This window comes from Brachionichthys hirsutus, chromosome 7 (genome assembly GCF_040956055.1).
Source record: "Brachionichthys hirsutus isolate HB-005 chromosome 7, CSIRO-AGI_Bhir_v1, whole genome shotgun sequence".
NCBI lineage: Eukaryota > Metazoa > Chordata > Actinopteri > Lophiiformes > Brachionichthyidae > Brachionichthys > Brachionichthys hirsutus.
Window position 1 is genome coordinate 4,729,247 of NC_090903.1, and position 22,293 is coordinate 4,751,539.

The following is a 22,293-nucleotide window of genomic DNA, read 5'->3' on the forward strand; positions in this document are numbered from 1 at the left end:
CCCTCTGCATACGAACATTTCGGCATAATTTATAGCGCCTCACGTTCAGCTGGATGAGTGCAGCAGCTCTCGGCGGAATCAAGAGGAAGCAGACAGGATTATTTCTCAGCAGTTCCTGGCTTCCTCTTCTCCTCCTCCTCCACCCTCCAGCTCAGGTTTAACTATTGACCCAAACACCAGTTTCCTGCTGTTTCACCATTGATTTATATGTGTGCCCCTATACATTACAAACAAGGAGCACATTCCACACACATCTGATCAATGCGATGGGAAGTTCCACCTATAGTGGAAGCTGAGCTTGTCAGGGGACATTAGTATCATAAGACACTTTTCATGGTCCTTCTGGCACAAGAAAGAGAAAGCGGCAGAGACCTTTCCTGTTGACGAGCTGTTCTCTAGACGTCAGGTTTTCAGAGGGTAATGACACGTGACATCTTGATATGAACACAAACTCCCAGTCAGTCAGTGGAGTAGCAGTCCATGTAGCAAACTAACTGGCCTAGAGTTTGGAGGATATATGAAGAAAACAGTGAGTAAAAGAAATAGCCCCAGATTATGCTATTAAAAATAGAATAACTCGAAAAGCACTCGGAGGGCACAAAGCTTTTCCAAGCAGCTCATTCCCCTCCTATTTGGATTTGCACCGTCCACATGGTGATCTGGATCATCAATAAAAAGGTTCTAAATTATTCTTGGTATCTTTATACACAAACCATGAAAAGAAAAAGTGAATCAGAATTTATGTGTATTTTTCACAGATGTTTTAATCCATAAATGGGGTTTAATGTTAAATTTCATATTTTTTTCTGACCTCATTCTGGATCAGATCCAGAAGACATTTTGCATGATAGTTCATATCGGACCCCTTTATGACTGTGATGTCTGGTGAGTGAATTTAATTCATATTTTAAAAGATACAATTTTTTTTTTTTTTAAATAGGCCTTCAATATAAGTAAATGGGAAAATCTGGAATTTTGTTTTTGTATCCAGAATTAAATTAAAATGTAATGGGATCTAAGTTAGACCACTCGTGCTGTGATGCCACTCATTAGTTTCCTTTCACTGTTCCGTACATCAAGCCAGCGATACATGCTTTACACACACCGTGATGGATAATGTGGCGCAGCATGTAGAGCATGTCACTGACAGCCCCGTCATCGCGGATGAGGCCAGCGTGTTGAGGACACTGACCAGATGTGTTGTGGCAGGCGACACAGTGGAGGAGCAGGAAGCCGAGGATGATCTTCTACTTAGATCTCATAACACCCACAGCTGCACCGGGAGGCCGGCTGTAAACAGCCCAGCCACCCATGTCCAGTGTGATGAAAAGGTCTCTAAGGGAGGGATTACTCGCCCCCTCCACCGCTACCACTGCAATCAGCCAGTATACCCTCTTCAAGTTCGTCTGTGCATACATGTATGACCGCTGCAAAGTATACACAGGCTTCCACCCCCCCTTTCCCAGGAGTTTCAGGAAAATGGAGGTCGGAGTTGCAGCCTAGCAGAAGGCCTAGTCTGTTCAACCCCTATTGCCCCCGTCCTCCAAGACATAGGCACCAATCCCACCCTGAATATTACTGCACGTTAAATGCCATCATCCTGACGGCCTTGCCATCCCAGAAATCCTCAGTGTTGCTAGCATTAAAGGGATGTAAAGTGTGGGAGGACATGTCCCCCCGTGTAGAGCTGCTCGAGGGACACCCTGACATCTGTTTTCCCTGAATGTGTCTTGTCTTACAGTTTTTGCAGAGGGTCAGGATGAGCCGTGTTATACAGTATAATTTATCTATAGTTGCAATGCAACTAGGATGTTTTAGTAGTCTATTTCTGCAGACTTGAACCTTCCTCCCTGTTTCCCCTCGTCCTCCTCCCTCTTAGGGGCTGCTCCGAGCTCTACCGCATACCCATGGTGGAGTATAAGGTCGACAGCGAGGGTACGCCCTGCGAGTACAAGACGCCCTTCAGGAGAAACACCACCTGGCATCGGGTGCCCACAACGACTGGAGCACCTTTATCCCGAGGTTCCCCGACGCAGGGCCCGGACCGCCTGCAGTGCCAGCAGATCCTCCAGCAGCACCAGGCAGCGATCCCACGAAGCACCTCCTTCGATAGGAAATTACCAGATGGGTCGAGGTAAACCATAATCATCTCTTTCCATGTCTGCCATGGTGATGTGGTTGCATTAAAAGCAATGCAAGATTCAAACAGTTGTTGTTTTAAAGGGAAAAAAAAGACTTTCTGGTTTGTAAGTGTTAAAATTAGTAATGTAATGTGAAAAGAAAATGTTTCAACCGCGAGGCAATAATGTTATCCGTCATCCGTCCGATACGGATAATAACAGCTAAAGTATTCAGATTTAATCTGTTGTGTTGGTAAAAATCTACTTAAAATCTCAGTAAAATAAGAAAATAATAACAATTCTGCATTTTTGAAAGCGGGGCTTTCAACTCGTTTTATTTTTTGTGTGAAATCCAGGCAGAGCAAAGCTTCCGTTCAAACAGCAAGATGCTCAAAGATCCTTTTGAGAGGACGTCTTTTCAACCCGCAGCTTTTCTCACTTTGAGGGGTTGTTATTGTGCTCGCTTATTTGCATACATACAAATGGAGCATTTCAGTCCGATGAATTCACGGCTTTGCTTTCATCTCCCATTAGATGATAAGGCCACACTCGGACTTTGTTCCTGTCCCACACGGTGTCTCTTTTGGACGTCTCCATTGAGCTGTGTAAATCAGTGATTTGTTCATCCTAATGAAACCCCTACTGCCGCGATAACCTTTCCTGTGTGTCACACCGACCCCCTCCCCCCTGCTGTAGTCTGTTTCTGACTGTACTGGGGTAATGGCCACCTTCTCAGCCTAATCAGAGTCTCTGGCAGTGGGAGTGCTCCATTCTCCCTCACTCCTTTTGCTCTCTCTCTCCCCTACTCCCCACTCCCTTCTTCTTCCTGTACCCTGCTGAGGAGGAGGTGATGAGGACACTGACACAGTTCAGCTCATCTCTTCCAATTACCGCAGAAACAAAGAGCGCTCTTGCCCAGACCAGAATATGTAGCACCCCAGAGGGAGCGTGAGGAGGGGGGGGGGGGGGGGGGGTGAAGGAGTGGAGGGTAAGGGGCAGGAGGGCAAAAATGCACAGGAATAAAGAAGTGAAGAATCACCTTATTTATTTTGTAGTGGGGTTTTCTTTTATTCTTAATTTGAGGTCATGAAGAGGAGAACCTGAGCTAGTGTTAAGACGATAGCAGTGATTCCGACCCATACGTGTATTCCAGGTGTAGCTGTAAAAATAATTAGGGTAGTTCATCTTATTTATTTATTTTTAAAAAGGAATTGCTATTTGATGAGAATAAAACACACATAAGTTAGCTAGCAAATTATCTAAAAGTAATAAAAGATGAAACTTCATGTTTATAGTAGCAGATTTACATTTCAAACATTTAGCTAAAGCAGGCATGGACAAACTACGGCCCGTTGGGCTTTTTAATCCGGCCCGGCGAACTTGTCCAAATTCTATAATTAAATAAAATGTTATCATAATTAAACCTCATTCATTTGACCTTTTCCCTGTAATTTGTACAGTGAGCCTTGCATATTCCTGCCTTACCACCTGTAAAAGGCCAAATCCTTTCATGTAATGGGTTTTTTACATATCATTTATATTAGTTCACACAATTCCTGGCCCGGCCCCTCTGTCAAATTTTTGAACCCATTGTGGCCTGCGAGCCAAAACGTTTGCCCACCCCTGAGCTAAATGTATATGGCTAAAATGGTTAGTTGAATTATGAACTTGTAAATTCCTTAAATTAATGAATGAATGTTTAACTTCTACCTCACAGAAGTACAGCTGTACATTTGACCCCACTAAACTGAACATTGACAGGCCGTATTAAAACATTGACAAAAATCCATTGTTATTTCATTAATAATCTTAAATGCATTAGCATAATTCCAAATGAACACTTTTGGAGCGTGGCAGGTGGCGTCGTGGTGGTTGCGAGTTCATCTGGTATGGCTGCAGGCGGGCGTGGTGGTCTGTGGGACGGACGATCTCCAGAGCGTCATCTCATCCACACATGGCACCATAAAATCTGACACCTATTCTGTACTGCAAATCTCTGTCGCCTTGAATGTTATTATAGTGCAGACAGACAGATGAGGGTCCATATCTTCCAGGACTTTACGTTTGGTCAAAGGAGAAGAAGAGAACTGAAAGCAGCTGCTGCTGTTTCACATTAAGCTCCCGGACTGGGCTGAGGAGACCAACACTTTCAGTCCGGGAGGAATCGTAGCGCAGTGGCCAAAGTGCTCGATGACGCGTCCTGCGGCAGAGTTACTGGCAGTTAGTGAGTTCCTCATGGAGGTATAGAAAAATGAAACCCGACGACAAAAGCCTTGATCCCAAGAATGTCTCGCCTTCTAGATGGACCGTTTGTATTAGTGTTTTTGAATTACGTGGCTCTGCTAGATTTCCTAATGAAGTCTACCTGCATGTTTCTGATCTTTGACGGTTAGATGAAAATAAGAGAGATGCCTGGGATGTGATCTTGATTCTCATCTTTAAATCATTATATAAACAGATGCGTAAGGAAAAAAAGACAGGCATGTCAGCAGGTGTTAGAGTAGAGTTGTATTTTCATTGTTTCATTGTAGAGTTTTTTAAGATGGAGGTGACCACGAGTGTTTCTCTAGGTAGAGATCCCTTTGTCTCTAGGGGGTAGGGATCTATGTAAATACCTGGGACAACCTACTTTCACCGTGTGAATAAAAAGGCCGCGAGGTTTCGGGGGGGGGGTCTTTTGGTCGCAGCCGCTGGGCGAGCAGGGTCCCTCCTTACCGGTAAAGTATCGAAGTTTGTCTGCCTGATTCATTTTGTGTGCGTTTAATTATTTCTTACACAGTGTGTCGGGGAATAACCCCTACAGCAGGCTTGAGTCAGCTTGAGACTTAATGTGAAGGCCATCCTGCGATTCTCCATCACCTAACCTGCATTAGACTGCTGGGTCAAAGGAAGTCCTCCTGGAAGCTGATATTACTTGAATCCCGTGTTTGTTTTTTCTCTCTGGACCGCAAAAAAATCTTAACCAGAAATAAGTAAGCAAAAAAAAAAAAAAACCTATAGTAGGTCGGGGCTTATTGCACGACAGTAACAACCTCTTTGGAATAATAATCTAATAATAAATAATGGTTGAAGCAAAATATGTAAGAGAGTAAATCTCCTCTGGCAGGAGTCCGGTTTGTGTTTCAATGCCGAAATGTCCATCACCTTCTCAATAGAAATAAAGCCTGTTTTTACAAACGCACAGAGCTCCTCCATCTTAATTCGTCACTCAAGTTTATTACCATAAATGATCTCTGTTTCTGCTTGTTTTTTTGGGAACCTTCTCCCTTTCTAACATCGTCTTGGAGATTATTCCCCGTTCTCGCGTGGAAGAGACTTTGCTGGAGTTACACAGTATATAGTCATCAATCAGGAATGACGCATTTTCCATTTCCTTGTAGAGTCAGAAATTAAATCTAGACATCGAATATAAAATAGATTCAAATAAAATCTGTAGTGAAAATACTGAATTTATTTGAATAGCAATTTTTGATTGAATAAACTGAGTTGTGATTAAATAATCATTCAGCACAAATGCCAAACGTGTGTAGATTCCATCATGTCCAAAGAAAAAGAAAGATTTTTTTTCAACTGTTAGTTGAACAAAACAAGTCCTTTTGAAGATGTCGCTTGAGGTCCTCAGAAGTCACGACGGTCATTTGCCCCTAGTTTTGACTTGCTATGGAAGGATTATTTACACGTTCATGTCTTTTGACCTGCTGTTTCTGCAGGACAATGCAGGACTTTGAGAACCCCCAGATCACCTCATGCAACAAGGGAGACCAGCATTATCGTAGCTCCCCCAGTAACCAGTCCTCCTCCAGTGATCCGGGGCCATGCGGCAGCAGCACCTGGTCCCAGCAGCCTGGATACGACGGGTAAAGAACCATAGTCGTTACTCCTCTTTTTTTGCCTACAAGCAGTCTCATCAGGAGTATGTAGGTAATAAATGCAGCTCCAATCAGTCCCAAACTATTTCTGAGAACTTTCAATTTTGCGAAATGACTAAAATGTTCCCCATGAAATGACCAAATCATCTGCACACATTTAGCCACTCTGTAGAAAGTGAGCTAACAGAACAATGAAATGCTGCCTGCTCTGGTCTAATGCCACGTCCCCCTGCTACAAGAGGAAAGATGATGGAGGATGATGAGTTTCATGTATGAGACTTTTTTTATTTTAACATTTATTATTATAGTTTCCATTCATTTATTCCAAAACCTTGGTTTCATGGATTCATTCAAAGCCTATAAAAGTCGAGGCCGAGTGAAGCACTTGGTGTCGTTTTAACTTCGAATATGTCTACCTTCCTCTGTTGAGAATATTTGTAAAGGATGAGCACTTAAGTATAATAGGAGGTGATTATAAATAATACTTCATTGTCCTTCACTGTATCCCACCCAACCGAAGTACCACTTGAGCAAAGCGCTCAAGTGTGTAATTGTGGGGGGGGGGGGGGCTTTCCCACCAGGATTTATTTCTTATATGTTTTTAGTTTATGTGCTTTTCATCTTTACAGCACAGTTCTCTATAGATCTCTTTCATGTTTGAACATTCCCATATAGTGGTTTGCAGGATATCATGGCCCTTGGCCACATAGGCATTCCATCTGAGAGTCTTGAGCATTCCATCTGAGAGTCTTGAGCATGAATGGACTTCATCAGAGACCAGTGTCTGCCTGCGAGTCCATCGCCCATGACAAGAAGCTGCTGCTGCTGCTGCTTCTTTTCTGTCAGAGATCTCTCAAGGGATCGCCGTGCTGGAGCTGCCTTACTGCAGAACAGCAGATACGTTGACTGGCCGACTGATCTCAGCTTAATCTTTTCAAAAGTCCTTGTTGCTTGCTGCAGAGTTTATTAGCATTTTAAGGTAGAATTAAGAGCCGCATTGAACAATTTGCTAGTCGTTTCCCCTTTTCAGAACCAGGCAGAGCACGGCATGTCGAGGTGAATGAAAATAGGTTTCTTGTCGGCATTGTGTTAACAAAGTGCTGTGAATCTGTGGATGATTGTTGAAGCACTGAAACTTCACTGCATTGGCAGAATTATTATTTGTGGCCCATTTTCTTCATCCTACTTTCTCCAGATGTCCTTCCCCGATCTTGCATGAGCGGCCAGAGGACATCCATGGTGGAGATGGAGAGATCCACAGGGAGCGGGAGCCTACCCTGGAGAGGACCAGGTCTGCAGGTGGGTCTCGTGTCCTGTCACCTGAACAGTCGTGATTCAGGGCCGCATCATCTCTGAAAATAGTTTTGAAAAAGTGACCCAGAACTGTCCTCATTTGCAGTTAGTGTGATTTACATTGCCTGTTCTTAAATTGGTGCTTCTCCAGACACTCAGCTTTGTCTTCTCGGTCCACAGAAGCCAAATGGCATCTCCCCACTTCAAAGATCCTCAACCCTCTGAAGCAAAGAGAAGGAGGGAAAGACTCGCCCAACAAGTTGTCCAGGGTAAACCTTTTACCTACTTGGATTTCAGTTCTTACAGAAGCTGCCAACGGAACGTTTAGTTGTGGAAATTCATTACCAACTTACTTTGTCAGCTCTTAAATTCATTGGTGTGCATAGCAGCCTCTATGCACACCAGTGCTTTAGTCAGAGTCAATGGGCTTTGCAGCATCCAGCAGCTCAGTTGAACTATTCAGCCTGATGCTGTCCCCTCAAACCACTCTCTGGACTAACCACTTTCCCTTCATTAGCATGCTAACAGGTATTTTTTTTGCAGCTTCAGGTTGTCACATGCATGATTAGTGATTAGGACACATTTTCCTAGAAGGTTGAACATATAAGGCGTTCTAGGCTCTCCTCTTCCTCCTATTTCTCTCTGTTTGCTTTTGCACCATTCTCTCGCTGTCTTTTCTTTCTCCTTTGATGCCGGAGGCTGGTGCACACAGCTAACAACATCTGTCAGTGCTTTGAGTTAGCCTTGCATTAACCCGCGCCAGTGGATAAAACTGTTAACCATTCCTTTGGCATTTTCTTCCCTCGTGCACAGAGCTCAAATCAAACAGCACTTTTTGATGTGATTTAATTAAAGTTGCTGCCATGATGTAACATAGTGAATAAATAAGAACTTAATCCTGAGGTCTAAGTTTATATTTTCTAATAAAGCATTGCTATTAACCCTCACCACAGGACAATTCATGATGCAACAAATGTAATTTTAAGGTTCCTCTTCTCCTGCATGATTGTTTGCACTCACACTAGTGAAGCTGAGCTTGCAAGTCCTCCTCCAACGGTTGATGATTATGTCCCGTTGCGTTGTTTAACCGCACCCGTACTAACAATTACATGCATCACAGGTATGAATTTTGTTTTCAGCATGATGATGAAAACCTTTGGCTGAGTTCATTAAAAAAAATACCATACATGTATTATATGGACATTTTGCGTGCTCTGCATGTATTTCTTCTTGTCACAGTTACCCAACAATAACCCTTTAGAGCATGAACCATGCTCAACATTGACTGAAAAATTTTGTTGTTTTTTAAAATAAACAAATGTGCTTTAATTCCTAGAATTTTAGCTAAATTCAGATTATAATTATTTTTGCATGGAAAATGCAGATGCATGTGTCTGTTTGTATACATCAGTTTTTTTATTTTCTTAGGGGGCGGGGGGATAAAATGTATGATGTAGAACTCTCAAAATCCCAAAAGTCCAAGTGTATCAAATAGGATATGATGACACCTGGTTTTAAAGGGTTAAAACGTTGGATGCCTCCAGATAACAAATTGCCACCTCTTTTAGGGTTTCTGTGATTTAGGTCTGATGAGTAATCCCTCCCCTCTCTGTTGGAAGAAGCAGGTTTGACCTTGTCTGGCTTGATATATTCCCGTCTCCTTCACCTCTTCTGCTTTTCTTTCTCCAGCAGACGGGCGATAAAAACTCCAGCCACTCAAGCAGCAACACCCTCTCGAGCAATACCTCCAGCAACAGCGACGATAAGCACTTTGGCTCCGGAGACTTGATGGACCCGGAGATGCTGGGCCTCACTTACATCAAAGGAGCGTCCACAGACAGCGGCATCGACACTAATCCCTGCGTGGGCCCCGGGGCCCGGGTGTTGATGCATGGCAGAGTGGCAGAGCAGGGACACCCTTGGGTATCAGAGCACCACGAGGACGGGGTGTCAGAGGAGGATCACGGGAAGCTGTACCTGCCACAGGGATATGCCTCAGCCATCATGTCTAGCCATGTGACAGAAGGAAGCATCGGCGACCTGAGTGAGATCTCGTCCCATTCGAGGTACGCTGAAGGGTTCGGAGGAGGTTTTTTTTTTTTTGTTTGTTTTGAATTGGGCCTTAAACTATTGCCAGCTGCTTGGATCTTCTGTTTTGCAACTAAAGCTTTGCTCAGTGTTAATTTGTTTTGGTCAAGGTAGAGATGGGCAATAAATAATAACAAGAAAACTTCAACATGTGAACGGCGTGCTATGCTTCTTAAGATGCATACAGATATGGACGGTTCCTTCTGTACATCATCTGCGTTCCTTTCCTACATGTTGTCGGAGAGTTTACGGATACGAATCAAATGGAGCAATACCACCAGAAATGATAGGGGGCAGTGTAGGTCTCATGTCTCGATATACACAATGGCCTCCCTGAGCACAGCCAAGCACATTGTTACCGCCGCCTTTGCCACTTTGAGTTTTCTAAGTACTTCACAACCTCCTCTGACTGTTGCCATATTTTGTCCTTATTGACGCATCTGGCTCTTTGTTACCATCTTGTGGATATATTAATAGCAGCGCAAAAGACGTGTGGATGTTGGCAGTGATGGTGCTGGAATCCCATCATCAGAAAAAAATAATAATAATAATATAGTATAGTAGTATAATAATACTAAAGAATAAACCCCGTTCCTTGAGCAAAATTCCAAATACCACTTAAATCTATGCTTGCCCACACTAGAAGGCGACTGCTGCTGTATTTGTTCACTTTGTTACTGTTGCCCCTCCCGAGTTTATCTATGACTCTTGCATTACCACGGCAGCTTTCTCCAGCTAGTGTCAGTGGCGTGTGTTTTTTGCTGCAGTGGATGGGTGGGGTCACCACAGGGGAAGGGGCTTCATCATCTTCACGCAACGCCATCTCTTTAGACTTGGACCCATCTGAGTCACAGAGCTTTGGCCCTGCAGCCACTCTTACTCTGTCTCTGTGCAGTAATGCAGCTTTCTATCTGTTCATGCCATCCAGGATTGTGTGTCCCATTTCGGAGGCAGTAGAATTGTCCATTCCAGGTTATTATTCTGAATTGAGCGAGGAGCTCATGTCGTCACTTTGACGGCTCGGATGCTTCCCACCTCTTAAGTAATGCTGTTTGACACTAGCATGTCATCGCCGCAAACAGTGAAGCGACAGGGGGGGGGTATTTTACGGGATGTGGCCCAGATGGTCATGAATATGTAAACAGAGTGTTGTACCTCCGGCTAGCTCCGATGTTAGAGAGAGGGTGTGGCTTCAATTTTTACTGCAAAAATCAAGCTGCTAGCACAAAATGGCAACATTTCCCACTTACCTTTGATATTTAGCCATGTTGAGAATTTATTTTTTAAAGTAGTAGAGCCAGTAATCATCAGTGGTGAATAGCTCAGCCCCCCCCACCACACCCACCCACTGCGAGGGCGTGTAGAGATGGCCTTGTTTGTGATTTCAGTGCACTGACCCTTTAATCTGGTTTGTCAGTTGACATTTAAGTAAATATTGAAAAGTCAAAGTTCAGGAGACGTTTCACACTTTGAAAGGCTGGATGAGAATCTTCTTCCTGTGTAGGTTGGAGGTGAATTACTATGAATATAGGCCTCTTCTATGAAGGGGGAAATGATGTCATCCAGCTGAAGCTGACAGGAGAAAGTGTGCAACAATCATTTTAATAAAAATAAAATAAATGAAAGTCATCGTTTTAGATTATACCATCAGTCGGCTTGCGAGTCATCCGTGTCATTTTCGCTTTTGCATGTTTTTTATGTTTCATGTTTTTCCACCATGTTCATTTCGCTCACCTTTGAGTGACATTATGTTTTGTTTTTTGCTTTTTGTTTTGCTGCTGTCTGGTCAGTGGCTCACACCACTCTGGCAGTCCCCTGGCGCGTGGTGCCAGGCACTGTATGTCCAGTGACTCCTCCAAGGTGTACACCATCCCTCAGACCAGCAGCTCAGGGCCAGAGCCGGGGCCGGGGCCCAGCTCAGGGGCCTGTGGACAGACACGCCCACAGTCTGGTTGCAATCTCCCAGTGGGTATGAAGGCAACTGATGATGATGATAATCACAGCACTGAGGGACCTCCCGACATTTCAGATTGTGGGTGAGTGTGAGTGAGTGTGTTTAAGTGCCTGTACCCACACCCACACCCCTGGCCACGACTGAAGCGCACCGCCTCAGAACACATACGCTTAATAAAGCCACACACATAAAACACTAGGCACACGCCACATGCGGTTATTGATCACTCCGTCCCCTTGGACGAGCAAGGTTAACGTCTCCCAAATCAGATCTCTGCAGGACAACGTGCAGTTGTCTCACACACAACCTGAGGACACTGGGGGGAAGAGGAACGTATGCAGGCCACAAAGTATTCTCTCTTTAGACAGCGTATGAGCAGCGACAACCGTCTCGGTCTGATGATTAAATGCTTTGCCGTCGAGAGCAGAGCAATTGAAACGACGCATTGATCTTATGTGTGGCTGATTGTTTGAAGGTGTTTGCATACAGGCTTGGGGCATATCGTGGAACAGAGGACGGTGAGCTCTACCCAGCACTAGCTCCCGAGTAATTCCATTTTGGCTGTGAAGCCTGCCACTGAAGGGCTTTGTGATTGATCACATGCAATGAAGTCATCTTCTCCAGACTTATGAAAAAGCTCTGTAATTCAGTTACCCTCCACATTGTTTGTTTATATTCCCGCAGTTTTATTTCACCTTACATAACAGTGCTTCATGAAGAATGGCCAAATATTAACTCACAGATTCTGTCCGAACATAATGAAGTTTCTGTTTCCTACTTTCTAAAATGTCTTTTTTTTTCTGCAACACTGTAAGGCAGGATTTGTAGCAATGCTCCTAACACAATTTTTTTTTTCTCTTGTCGCTGTTTCTTGTTCCAGAGGAGCGGAAAGTTTGTTAGCCCTCCTTCTCAAAATGCTGTATGAGCGTTCCAGGTATTTAGTCAGTCAAAGTCTACCCCGTGGCCCGAATCTGACCCAGCCTGCTCCCCATTTATCCTCCGTACGTGTCTCCCGGATCCCCCCCCCCACCCCCCCACCCTGCCTCATGCCAGGACTTAAGTGCTGCTCCTGCCATGTAGCACCCGCTGACAGTAGAGGGCATCCAGCTCGGAATCAGAGGCGGTGACATTTCTGCTCTATCTTTATAACCCCCCCCTGTTGGAAATTTGTCCAGCAGCTGAATTCCAGTAATGATGTTTTGATCAAAATAGGAATCAAGTTGTATGGTAACATCTGACCTTTTAGGAAAATGCTATGTAAATCACTCCATGTTATCCAATTACATAACCAATCAAATGCAAGTAATCGCAAGTAGTCGCATTTCATGCTGCGTCCCACATTTATGTTTAGCTGCTAACTGTATTTAGTTGTATTTCCGCCATCAGTCCTTCTCTACTTGACTAATTACTAGAGCTGCGTTATGATACAACAGGAAATAAGCGGGATTGCAACAGGTTCAGAATCAAACCATCGTTGCACGGAACCCAGCTAAATGTTAGTCTTTGCCTGGATGCACCTATCAATGAGAATGCATCTGCTAATCACACATGGATGTTTTCAACACCCGTCGTGTATTCTGACATGGTTGCCATGGTGCCAAAAGCTCAAAGCAGGGCAGCTGTCAGCACTGGTGTCTCTAGGTAACCATCAAACCTCGGCGGTCGGCGCACCGTGTAACATATCATATCCCCTGCCTGCAGCCGTGTAACACCCTGCTAACCGTAATCATCGTGTCACGCTCACAGGTTGCTCACTCGAAGCAAAGGTCTCACAGTCACACAGCTTCACTAACCAGGTCAGCCATTCCCTTAAAATCAATAAATGAACCTGAATGGCTACCAACACATCTTCCTCTGACTCTCACAGCATTCACGTCTTTCTCTCTTGTTGTCTGAACGCTCCCTTAGGGTTTCTGTTTTGGACTCGTCTTTGCAATTACTATTCCAAATCTTTCCTTCCTTTCAACCTCTTCACTATGTGTTTTGAAAAGTAAGATTGGAAATAAATTATGTGCCCGCCCCCACCAAGCTTCCCGCTTCAAACCCGGGTTAACCCACCTTCACCTGACTAGCATGGATTGAGGTTAGCATGCCAGGATGTTTCCACCTTTTTGGGTCATTCTGGGACCATAACAGCGATGGCCCAATCCCTCCCTGGCTGCTTGTCATGCCTCTTCTTATGAGCGATGCTCTTTTCTGTATCATCTACAGGCAGCTTTATGCACAGGAGGCTGCCTGCCGGCGCCAGGCTGCGGAGCGGGATGGAAAACCTCTGAAGAGACTTTCACAAGAAGAGTACATTAAAATGACGCTTCCTGACAGCCCCCCAGACCGGATTCATAAGGTGAGGTCACTGTGACTGATTGGTCAACTATCCTAAATATATAAACAGGTACCGATAGTATAGCGGTTGAAAGTCTTGAGGTAATGTTAATGATGCGCTGACATTCTGAGGTTCTTCTGCACACCTTAGACTAATCCCGCTGACCAACAGGTGTATAGACACAAGGCCGGAATCAGAGCAAATAACCATTTGCAGAGAATGAAGGAAATATAGGCTAAGTGGTGCCACAAGACCCCATCAGCCCCCACTGAGCGGCACAGAGGGTTTGGTTAATTTAATTTACAAGGAGGGCCCGGGTCGGCTTAGTCAGGATGTCGTACATCAAAGTAGCTGCCTCCATGTTTGATGTTCTCAGGTCATGCAGACTATTAATTGCATCTTCAGTTCCCCTCGGCTATTTCCCATCCCCCATCCATGATCTACCAGGAAGAGACCCTAGAAGTGGACAAATCGGTGATGTGTATATATATTTAGATGCTTTTCAATACTAATGAATATGTACACTTCATCCAGAAAGATTCTTGTGCAGGTAAGCCATGTCGGTACGGTACTTCAAGAAAACAAGGAAGAGTCGGTAGCTGCTGGAAAGACGGCCAGTGTGTCAGGCCTGCTCTGTGGTTTCCTTCATCCCCTACGAAGGTCCACATATCCCTGCTTCTTGCGGTGAACTGTGCACTCTGGAACTCCAAACTGGCACGGAGCCCGGCGCTGGTGCACGTCTGATCCCACTGAACACATACTGTTCTTTTCTGGGCCTGCGTGTTTTCCATCATTGGCTGGCATGTAGGGGAATCAAATGACAGTAATGACAGTGTTCACCGATATCACCGATGCATTTCTAATTTAATGCAGTTGCACTTGTCTAATCTGATAAGTAATTAAACTGAGTGTACGGTAAGGCTTCATTTATGTGCCACAGACAGGCGTGCTATTGTGTGGCCGGTCAGAGATTATTCTCCCACCACATTCCTCTTTTGAACCTCCTGTGGGAGAAAAAAAAAATACATCTAAATAAGTGGCTATCCAACACATCCTCCCGGGTGGCACGCCAAGCAGTTCCAGTGTTGATTGTTGTTTTTGTTCAGCGGGCGGGTCTGTAAAATCGGTTGCATCTAGGTGGATCTCTCAGTCCTACGTCGAGTGATAAGAATGTTGGACAAAGTAGGACAGCAGACAAAATCCGGGTGAGCACTGTCACCAGCAGAGGTGGATTTATAAAAACTGAGATAGCTCCATAATCTAGCTAATTTTATGAACACAAAAGATGTGCACGGTGTGCACATCGGATTCACCAGTTCCAAGAGGCACCCAGAGAGCCTGATGCAGCAGATGTCATCAATAGATTGCCTCTGAAAAACCTCAAGTACAAATGCAAATGGTTTCATTCGGATTTATTTGATTTCAGAGCAGAAAATCTTCTTTCTTGTAGGGTATAAACTTGTAAAGTTGGGTGTGAAAACATGCCAATAATAGACACCCCTCTTTAGCTCAAGCCTCTCAGATGTTCCTTGTAGGTAGTATGTGTGCATGCTTTACATTTTGTAGTTGTATTCTGAAGTACTAGATGTTTGTTAAAAACTCTGGATGGGATTTGCGGGGAATTTGTTCTTGAAATGGCGATGGCTGGGTGTTGGCCTGTGGGGATATCGCTTGAGTGTTGGTTGCAGCTGCAAAAGCCCGGGGCAGACATTTACCCATCGCACCAACTGCCCTGCATATCATTTGTGGCTGCTTTTGATGTGATATTTATTTAAGCTAAAAGCGGCAATGATGGATTGGACTGGCCTTTGTGGCTCTGTGTGTTGATGTAGGAGATCCTCTGTCAAAATTCTGGCTCCAGTCACAAAACCTGAGTATTCCTGCTCTGGTTTTGTAATTATCTTTCTGTGCTCATCATATCCCGTCAGGAAAATGTTGTTTTTCAAACTCTCACAACCTTAATTTATGCTTTTTAAACCGGGCCTTGTTTGGCCCGTTGATCTTTATCAGCGCATCCTTTGGAATATGAGTACTATGCATTCTGCTATGCAAATGTCAACATAGGGGGCGCTGTAGGAATGTGTGCTGCATGCGAAATGTATTGCTGGGAGTACGAGAGACTGAAGAGAAGAATAAAGTTGATGAGACTGAAGAGCATGGGCTCTCCAGCGAATTTCGTTAATAATAACGTTTACTAAAACACCACACGACGGAGATTGGTTCCGACCACCTGGTCTTAAGTCAGAATGGATGTGAGGTCTCTTACTGCACTGCAGCGGCCCCCAACCTTTGTCCTCCATACACAAACTCCATTTAGACAGGCACAGATTCGAACCCGGTAACCTTCTTGCTTCTCTATGTGCCGAAGCCGTTTTGAAGGCTTCATGGCCTCATTTTCCAGCTCGTCTCCACATATCATGCAGAGCGGACTTGGTGCATGAGTCACCAGTTGATAAGCCCATATTTTAAGTGTTACTCCTGGTTTGTCTGTTAAAAGAAGTAATAAAACAGCTGTCAGACTCTAATAATCCATACGACAGAAATTATACAAATAATTTATTCTTTCTGTGCGGCCCGGTAACAAATGTCTCACGGACCGGTACCAGTGCTAAGTACGGGCTGCGCAGGCCGTAGCTCAGATAGTACCAGTAGAAGTACTTTTCTATAGAGTAGAATTGTTTTCAAAAAAATAATGGCCCGTGTTTGAGATAACGGGGGGGGGGGGGGGGGGGGGGGAATGTTTTCAACCTGGTTTATTTTCCGTTCATAAGACCCTGTTGACTCAGTGGGTCATTCAAGCTTTGCCCATGCTAATTGTGTCTTGTAGACAATTTGAGGGGAAAAGTGAAAGGTTAAAAAGTACCCAAATTTCTGCAGCATTGGCCAAAGTTGGCGCAATTCTTGAAGTCATGATATGTCAGGTTTAAAAACTGCAGAATTTGCCATCCAAATTGTTTTGATTTCCCACTAGTTTAATTGCACCCACACTCAGTCTTATAGATAAAGCTTCATCACAATGAGCTCTGTCACCAAGTCTACAAGGCCCGTCCCTCTGTGTTTCCCTCTTGCCAGACACACTCCAGCTGTCCCCAGTCTATCGGCTTTTTCCTTTGAGGAATGACATTTAAAGAGACAAAGACTTCCTCACACGGTTCCCTGATGGTTCCTATCCTTCCCTTGCGTAAACCTGCTGTACACAGGCAAGGTGCAGAGAGGGCAGCGCTGCTTCGGTCTTGGTTGATTCGGTTTCATCATTTTGCATTGTTCTCCTGCTTCCAGGCGTCCACAGTGGGCAGTTTGTCTCCGAGGCGCACCCTGTACCGGACGTTATCAGACGAGAGTGTGTGCAGTAACCGCAAGGGTTCGTCTTACGCCAGTTCCCGCACCTCCATGCTGGACCAAGCCATGCCCAATGACATCCTGTTCAGCACCACCCCACCTTACCACAGCACCCTGCCTCCGCGGATGATCCACAGCCAGGGAGCGTCCAACCTAAGGAGTAAGTACAGTCAATGAAACTATGACTATGGCTACCTGGTTCAAAGGGAAGACCAACAAATATACACACAACTTCCCCAAAGATACTGCAAAGAAAATTCAAGCAGGGCAGTTCTGTTAAAAACCGCCCCAGACAAAGCACGGCGCTCTTGGATTATCATTCCTCTTCTCTGACACCAGAATAGAGAGACTTCTTTGAAGAGCCACTTGTGTTCTTCCAATATCATTAGCACAACTGTTGCACACTCCGCTGACTCGTCTCAATATAGCCAACTGATTGGAGTAGGCTGTGCAGCTTTCCAAGGTGCCTGTCGCTCTGTCTGCATTAAGCAGGCACCTGTCACTGCGCCCTAATGTTTCTCCCTGAATATGTATGAGTGCTGAGAGATGTGGCGTGTCCTGCCTCCTCTGCTGCAGGTTCCTGCCCATCTGTGACAACATGCCGATTGCCCCATGAAGAGTGTCGCGTTGTCTGTCATCCATTACGTTTCATTCATTCATAAGTCTCTGCCTGCCGTCCCGCCTGTCTCATTTCCATACCCGTCCCTCGGCTGTCTCTGGCTGCAGTTGTTAGATAGAAAGTGGCTTTTAGAAAGATGTTTCTATCTGTAGCCTCTTCCGACAGAGTCAAGTTTGTTTTGAAGGATAGCTGCTCCCGTTCCCAGGACTGAAACAGTCCAATTTGGTAAACGGCGAATCACTCGAGCGCTGAGACATTGTGTAAATTGAAAGGAGAGTGTCAGCATCACCGCGATCTCTCTCCATCTCGTCTCCTCCTCTGCTCGGGCTTTTCTAAATGCCTCTCTGCCGAATGGGAGCTTGTTTGTTGCGTCCCCTGATGTCTTTCAAGGCTGACAGGGAGGGAGACTTGGAGCAACTTGGAGCAACAGAGTGAAGGCGAAGGAGATATTGATTGAAACATGGAGACATTCAGTGGGACGAGGCATTTATCGTCCCACAAACAGTGTCTTATGAGGGCTGTACAGAGACGGACGTTTGCTGCCACATACATTAAAATATATATTTTTTAATCAAAGTCAAATTGTTTGCATTGTTTAAGAGGGCGTGGCGTTTTGGTGCACCCAGAATAGGTTTGGATTGTGGATAAATTAAACTGCTTTACTGAGAATAGACTCAAACTTTGTCTCTGCTGTTCAGGGCTGAAATTGAAATTTGAATCGTTTGAATTAGACCCTGCCTCCCCTACTATGTGTCCCTCCATTCCTCTTCCAACCCTTCTTGTCTGCAATTCTGCAAACGAATGGGTGGCTCGGAGAGGAACCCAAACTCAGACCGGGCTCAGACACTGATCGGAGTGCCTGCCTGTCTCTGCAGATGAGGTTTGGTTCTCTGACGGCTCCTTGGCGGACAGGTCGAAGTTCAGCGACCCGGGCCTCATGCCCCTCCCAGACACTGCCTCAGGCCTGGACTGGTCTCACCTGGTTGATGCAGCAAGAGCCTTTGAAGGTAACCAAGCCTGGCTGTAGCTGCTGCTGCTGCTGCTGTAGCTGTAGCGCCCCCCCCCCCCCTCCTCCTTAGGACGGATGCTTAGCGTGCGTGAGTGTCTCTGTGTGCGTAATCTGCAAGTGCCAGCTCGCTTGCATGTCCAGGTCTGTGTGCGCTTTGTGTTTGTTTCCTCTATAGTGTCCCTTAAGTGCTTTCGAGGGTGGCCCGAGGGAATCCTCTTGCTTTTTTGCGCCTCTGTTCACAGCCACATTTGATTCCTATCAAACTTTGTAACTACAAGGAATTAGCCATCGTCTCACAGCCCACACGTTTTTAAAACGGAGCCGGTGAGTAATTGGTCAGGCTCTCACAGGAAGCGCTGGAAGTCATTTATTTAAGTCTTGTCTTGGGTTAAGAGTTTTTGTTTATAACCTAAAGTGTCAGGCTTTCTCTAAGACATAGAAATGATCTTTTTTTCAAATGGGTTGTTGTTTCCTGTGACTGTTTGAAGTCTTTCTTCAGAGGGTTTGTAGTTTTTGGTTCCGTCCGGCGCTGGCAAAGGTCAAGTATTACGCACATTTGTGAGGATTTGGATGGTTTTTCTAGACAATATAAGAAAAATACTATGTTCCTGTCAAAAATCTGTCTTTGCACTCAGACACAACCTTTCCATTTCATAGTCGGCATCATTACTTGTGTTCTTCATCTCGCCTGTCTTAAGTGCTTCTTAAGCCACTCATATATTCCCCATTTATCACGGAAATCCAACATGCCCCCCCCACACACACTTGAACTCCGTTTCACCCCGGAACCATTTAGCATGCAACGTAGCATGCAACCATTCACTTGTCATAATTAATGAACCCTCTGCCGAGGTTCTCCTTTAATTCATTCCCCGCTGCACAGCCCGAAGCATCATTTAACAAAAGTGGAAGCACTGTTGATGATGCAGAGTCTGACTGGCAGCACAAAGCGAAGTCGTCACGGCGGAACGGTTGGCCCAGAAAAGCTGCGTGCCAACCCGTTTTACTGCAGAGCAGGAAGTGACTCCAGGCTGCCAGGGATGTGGAACCAGCTCTGGTTTGGAGCCAAGGCAGACATAGGTTGCCAGAGATGTGAAGCATTTATCGTATTCTTAACTGCCGTCATGTAGATTTGAGAGTCTGTCCCTATTATTGATGCCTGCAGCATCCACACACACTATTTAAATCCAGTTTAAATAGTGTTTTCTCCTCAGCGTAATCTATTTTTGTTTGATTCTCGTGCGTTCGTCCTGTAAATCCAATCACCAGGTCACGGAAGACGACGAGCCGCTTCTCCACAGCCGTCACCATCTCCTTTAGAAGGCTTTAATCTTGCTGATGCAGCCGTCGACTATAAGGAAAATGACAATTCATATGTAAATTAGAGCTTGGTCTCCCTTTCATGCCTCGTCTGAACAACCAACTTCAGGCTCAATCTTCTTTTGTCTTTGAGTGGATTAGCTTTCATTTGGAGACTAAGTTAATGGGGCGGATTGCTTAATTTTGTTTATGAATATGCAGATCCTCCCATCTTTAGTCTCAGACCAGGGGCTGTGGAGAACGAGAGCAGGTTCTGAAGAGAAATGGTATTACACTTTAATACTGAACAGTGTTACATGCCAAGTTTTGGTTTCCATGGGGCTTTGAACAGGCTTAAGGGCCTGACATGGTAAAATAAGCCTGACTGGTGCCTTACGGCTCTCTGGGATCAAGTCCATTATGAGCCCGACAGCTGTCGGAGGAAACTCAGAGGAGTGAGTGCATCAGAGCAGCCCAAGGGACTGGCTTGATCTGTGGTAGTCTATAGTCTAGAAATGTTCTGTTCACCACCTTGTTCCATATCGTCTGGTCACAGATCTGTCAGAATCAGAGAGCAGCCTGTGGAGGCAACGGCACCGTAACCAGAACGGCAGATTATAACCTCTTCCTCTTTTTTTTTGTCTCCAGACCAGCGTGTAGCTTCTTTCTGCACCATGACGGACATGCAGCGAGCAGAGGCGCTGCAGATCTCCAGAGAATTGACGAGACGAGTGGTGGAGGCGGAGGGAGCAGCACTGGGAGCAGAGTAGGCTTTACTGATGAGCACAATCACACATGCACCGAGGTTATCATCATGCTGCAGCAGAGGCTTGGAGCTCAGGGCTGTAGATCAGAATGCTATCACAATGTGAGAATGGTGTGATGTTTATCTTTACACACACAAAAAAAACTCTTATAGCCAGTTCATTATCGGCGATGTTACAATTGACATATTCAAGGGTCTTACATGTTCGTTCAAATGAATCGATTGGAAACTTTAAAAATCAATTTTCACAAACTGACTTGTTTTAGCGTTAGCAGTAGCTTCCACGAGCATAGCCAACACTAAAGTCAATTAGCTACCAGCATAAATACATTGTAATATTGAGTTATAGTTGAGCATGACAATATAATATCCTCCTGAGACCCAGCCAGTTAGCATGTCCTCTGTAGTGGACATTTGTCCACTACAGAGGACATGCTAACTGGCGGGCTGGTTCCCAGGAGGATATGCCATAACAGTTTTAATGAGCTCCATTGTTATTAGAGATCGCAGATCTCAACACTGCCATCTAGAGGTTGCGGTTTTAAACACGACACAAACCCTCAAACTCAAATCTTGGTATGGAACTTAATTCAAACTTGTTTTGTGTCTTCCCGGCAGCAGCTGCCCCTCCACACTTACTGGCAAAGTCAACCAGTTGGAGTTGATCCTCCGTCAGCTGCAGCATGACCTCAGAAAGGTAAGATCGCGTTATTAAACTCATTTCTTCATGATGTTTTTTCATACCTAGATACGTTTGCAATTATTCTTTTTTGTCGCCCAGTTCAGGAGAATAGAACTGAGTAATGGGTACCCTGAGGATGGCGAAATAAACTCATCAACTTAATATAATATCTTGCTTCCTTCTTTATTGTTTCCCAGCTCATCTTGCATCCCCCCCTCCCCCACCCCGTCGAGTAATCTGCTTAAAATGGAGAGAGAACATGCACTTTTTTATCATAACAGAAAAACAGCTTGTTTCCATGCCTCCCTTTTTCAAAGGGCTGACAAAAGACCCATTTCCTGAGTCTGATTTTTTATTTTTTTATTTTTTTTCTCCAATTAATTTGTTTGCATTTGTGTGTTCAGGAGAAAGAGGATAAAGCGCTCTTACAGGAGGAGGTGCAACACCTGAGGCAGGACAACATGCGACTGCAGGAGGAGAGCCAGACGTCAGCGGCTCAACTCAGGAAGTTCACAGAGTGGTTCTTTCACACAATTGACAAGAAACCTTGAGCGAGCGAGAGAGAGAGAGCGCTGGAGAGGAGGAGATGGCCTTCAGTCCTTCTGGTCACCAACTTGACTCCCAGATGGTTCACAGCCAAACTAACTTTCACATAAACCATTAGCGGCCCCCCCAGAGTGTTATAAAAAAAAGACCCTGCCCCAGTGACTGCAGTCCAGCCTCATGCGGTGAGCCTTCAACCACAATCTGGACCTTAGTTTTGGGACCCTCGTCTGTTTGAAGTGCAGAACTGTTTCTTGCGTTAACGGTTTCTCCATCCTGGCAAACGACACTCTTGGGAAATGTCCTCATCTCCGGAATTGGAGAGGAAAGGCAGCCCCCCCCCCCCCCCCGCCCGGGATCTTCTTACAGTGGTGGAATGTAAAGCTCAT

At 45.1% G+C, this 22,293-nt stretch overlaps 1 protein-coding gene across 1 annotated transcript in view; it reads left to right on the forward strand.

Annotated features, from left to right (window-relative positions):
- Positions 1–21,912, forward strand: part of sipa1l2 (signal induced proliferation associated 1 like 2) — a 44,240-nt gene extending 22,328 nt beyond the window's left edge. The window contains exons 9-20 of the mRNA XM_068740996.1: positions 1,880–2,134; positions 5,831–5,977; positions 7,185–7,303; positions 7,460–7,551; positions 8,975–9,348; positions 11,161–11,406; positions 13,536–13,668; positions 16,927–17,146; positions 18,481–18,612; positions 20,562–20,675; positions 21,291–21,376; positions 21,766–21,912. Coding sequence (XP_068597097.1) covers positions 1,880–2,134; positions 5,831–5,977; positions 7,185–7,303; positions 7,460–7,551; positions 8,975–9,348; positions 11,161–11,406; positions 13,536–13,668; positions 16,927–17,146; positions 18,481–18,612; positions 20,562–20,675; positions 21,291–21,376; positions 21,766–21,912 — 2,065 coding nt within the window. The remainder of the gene's footprint in view (positions 1–1,879; positions 2,135–5,830; positions 5,978–7,184; positions 7,304–7,459; positions 7,552–8,974; positions 9,349–11,160; positions 11,407–13,535; positions 13,669–16,926; positions 17,147–18,480; positions 18,613–20,561; positions 20,676–21,290; positions 21,377–21,765) is intronic.
- Positions 21,913–22,293: the final 381 nt, after the last annotated feature.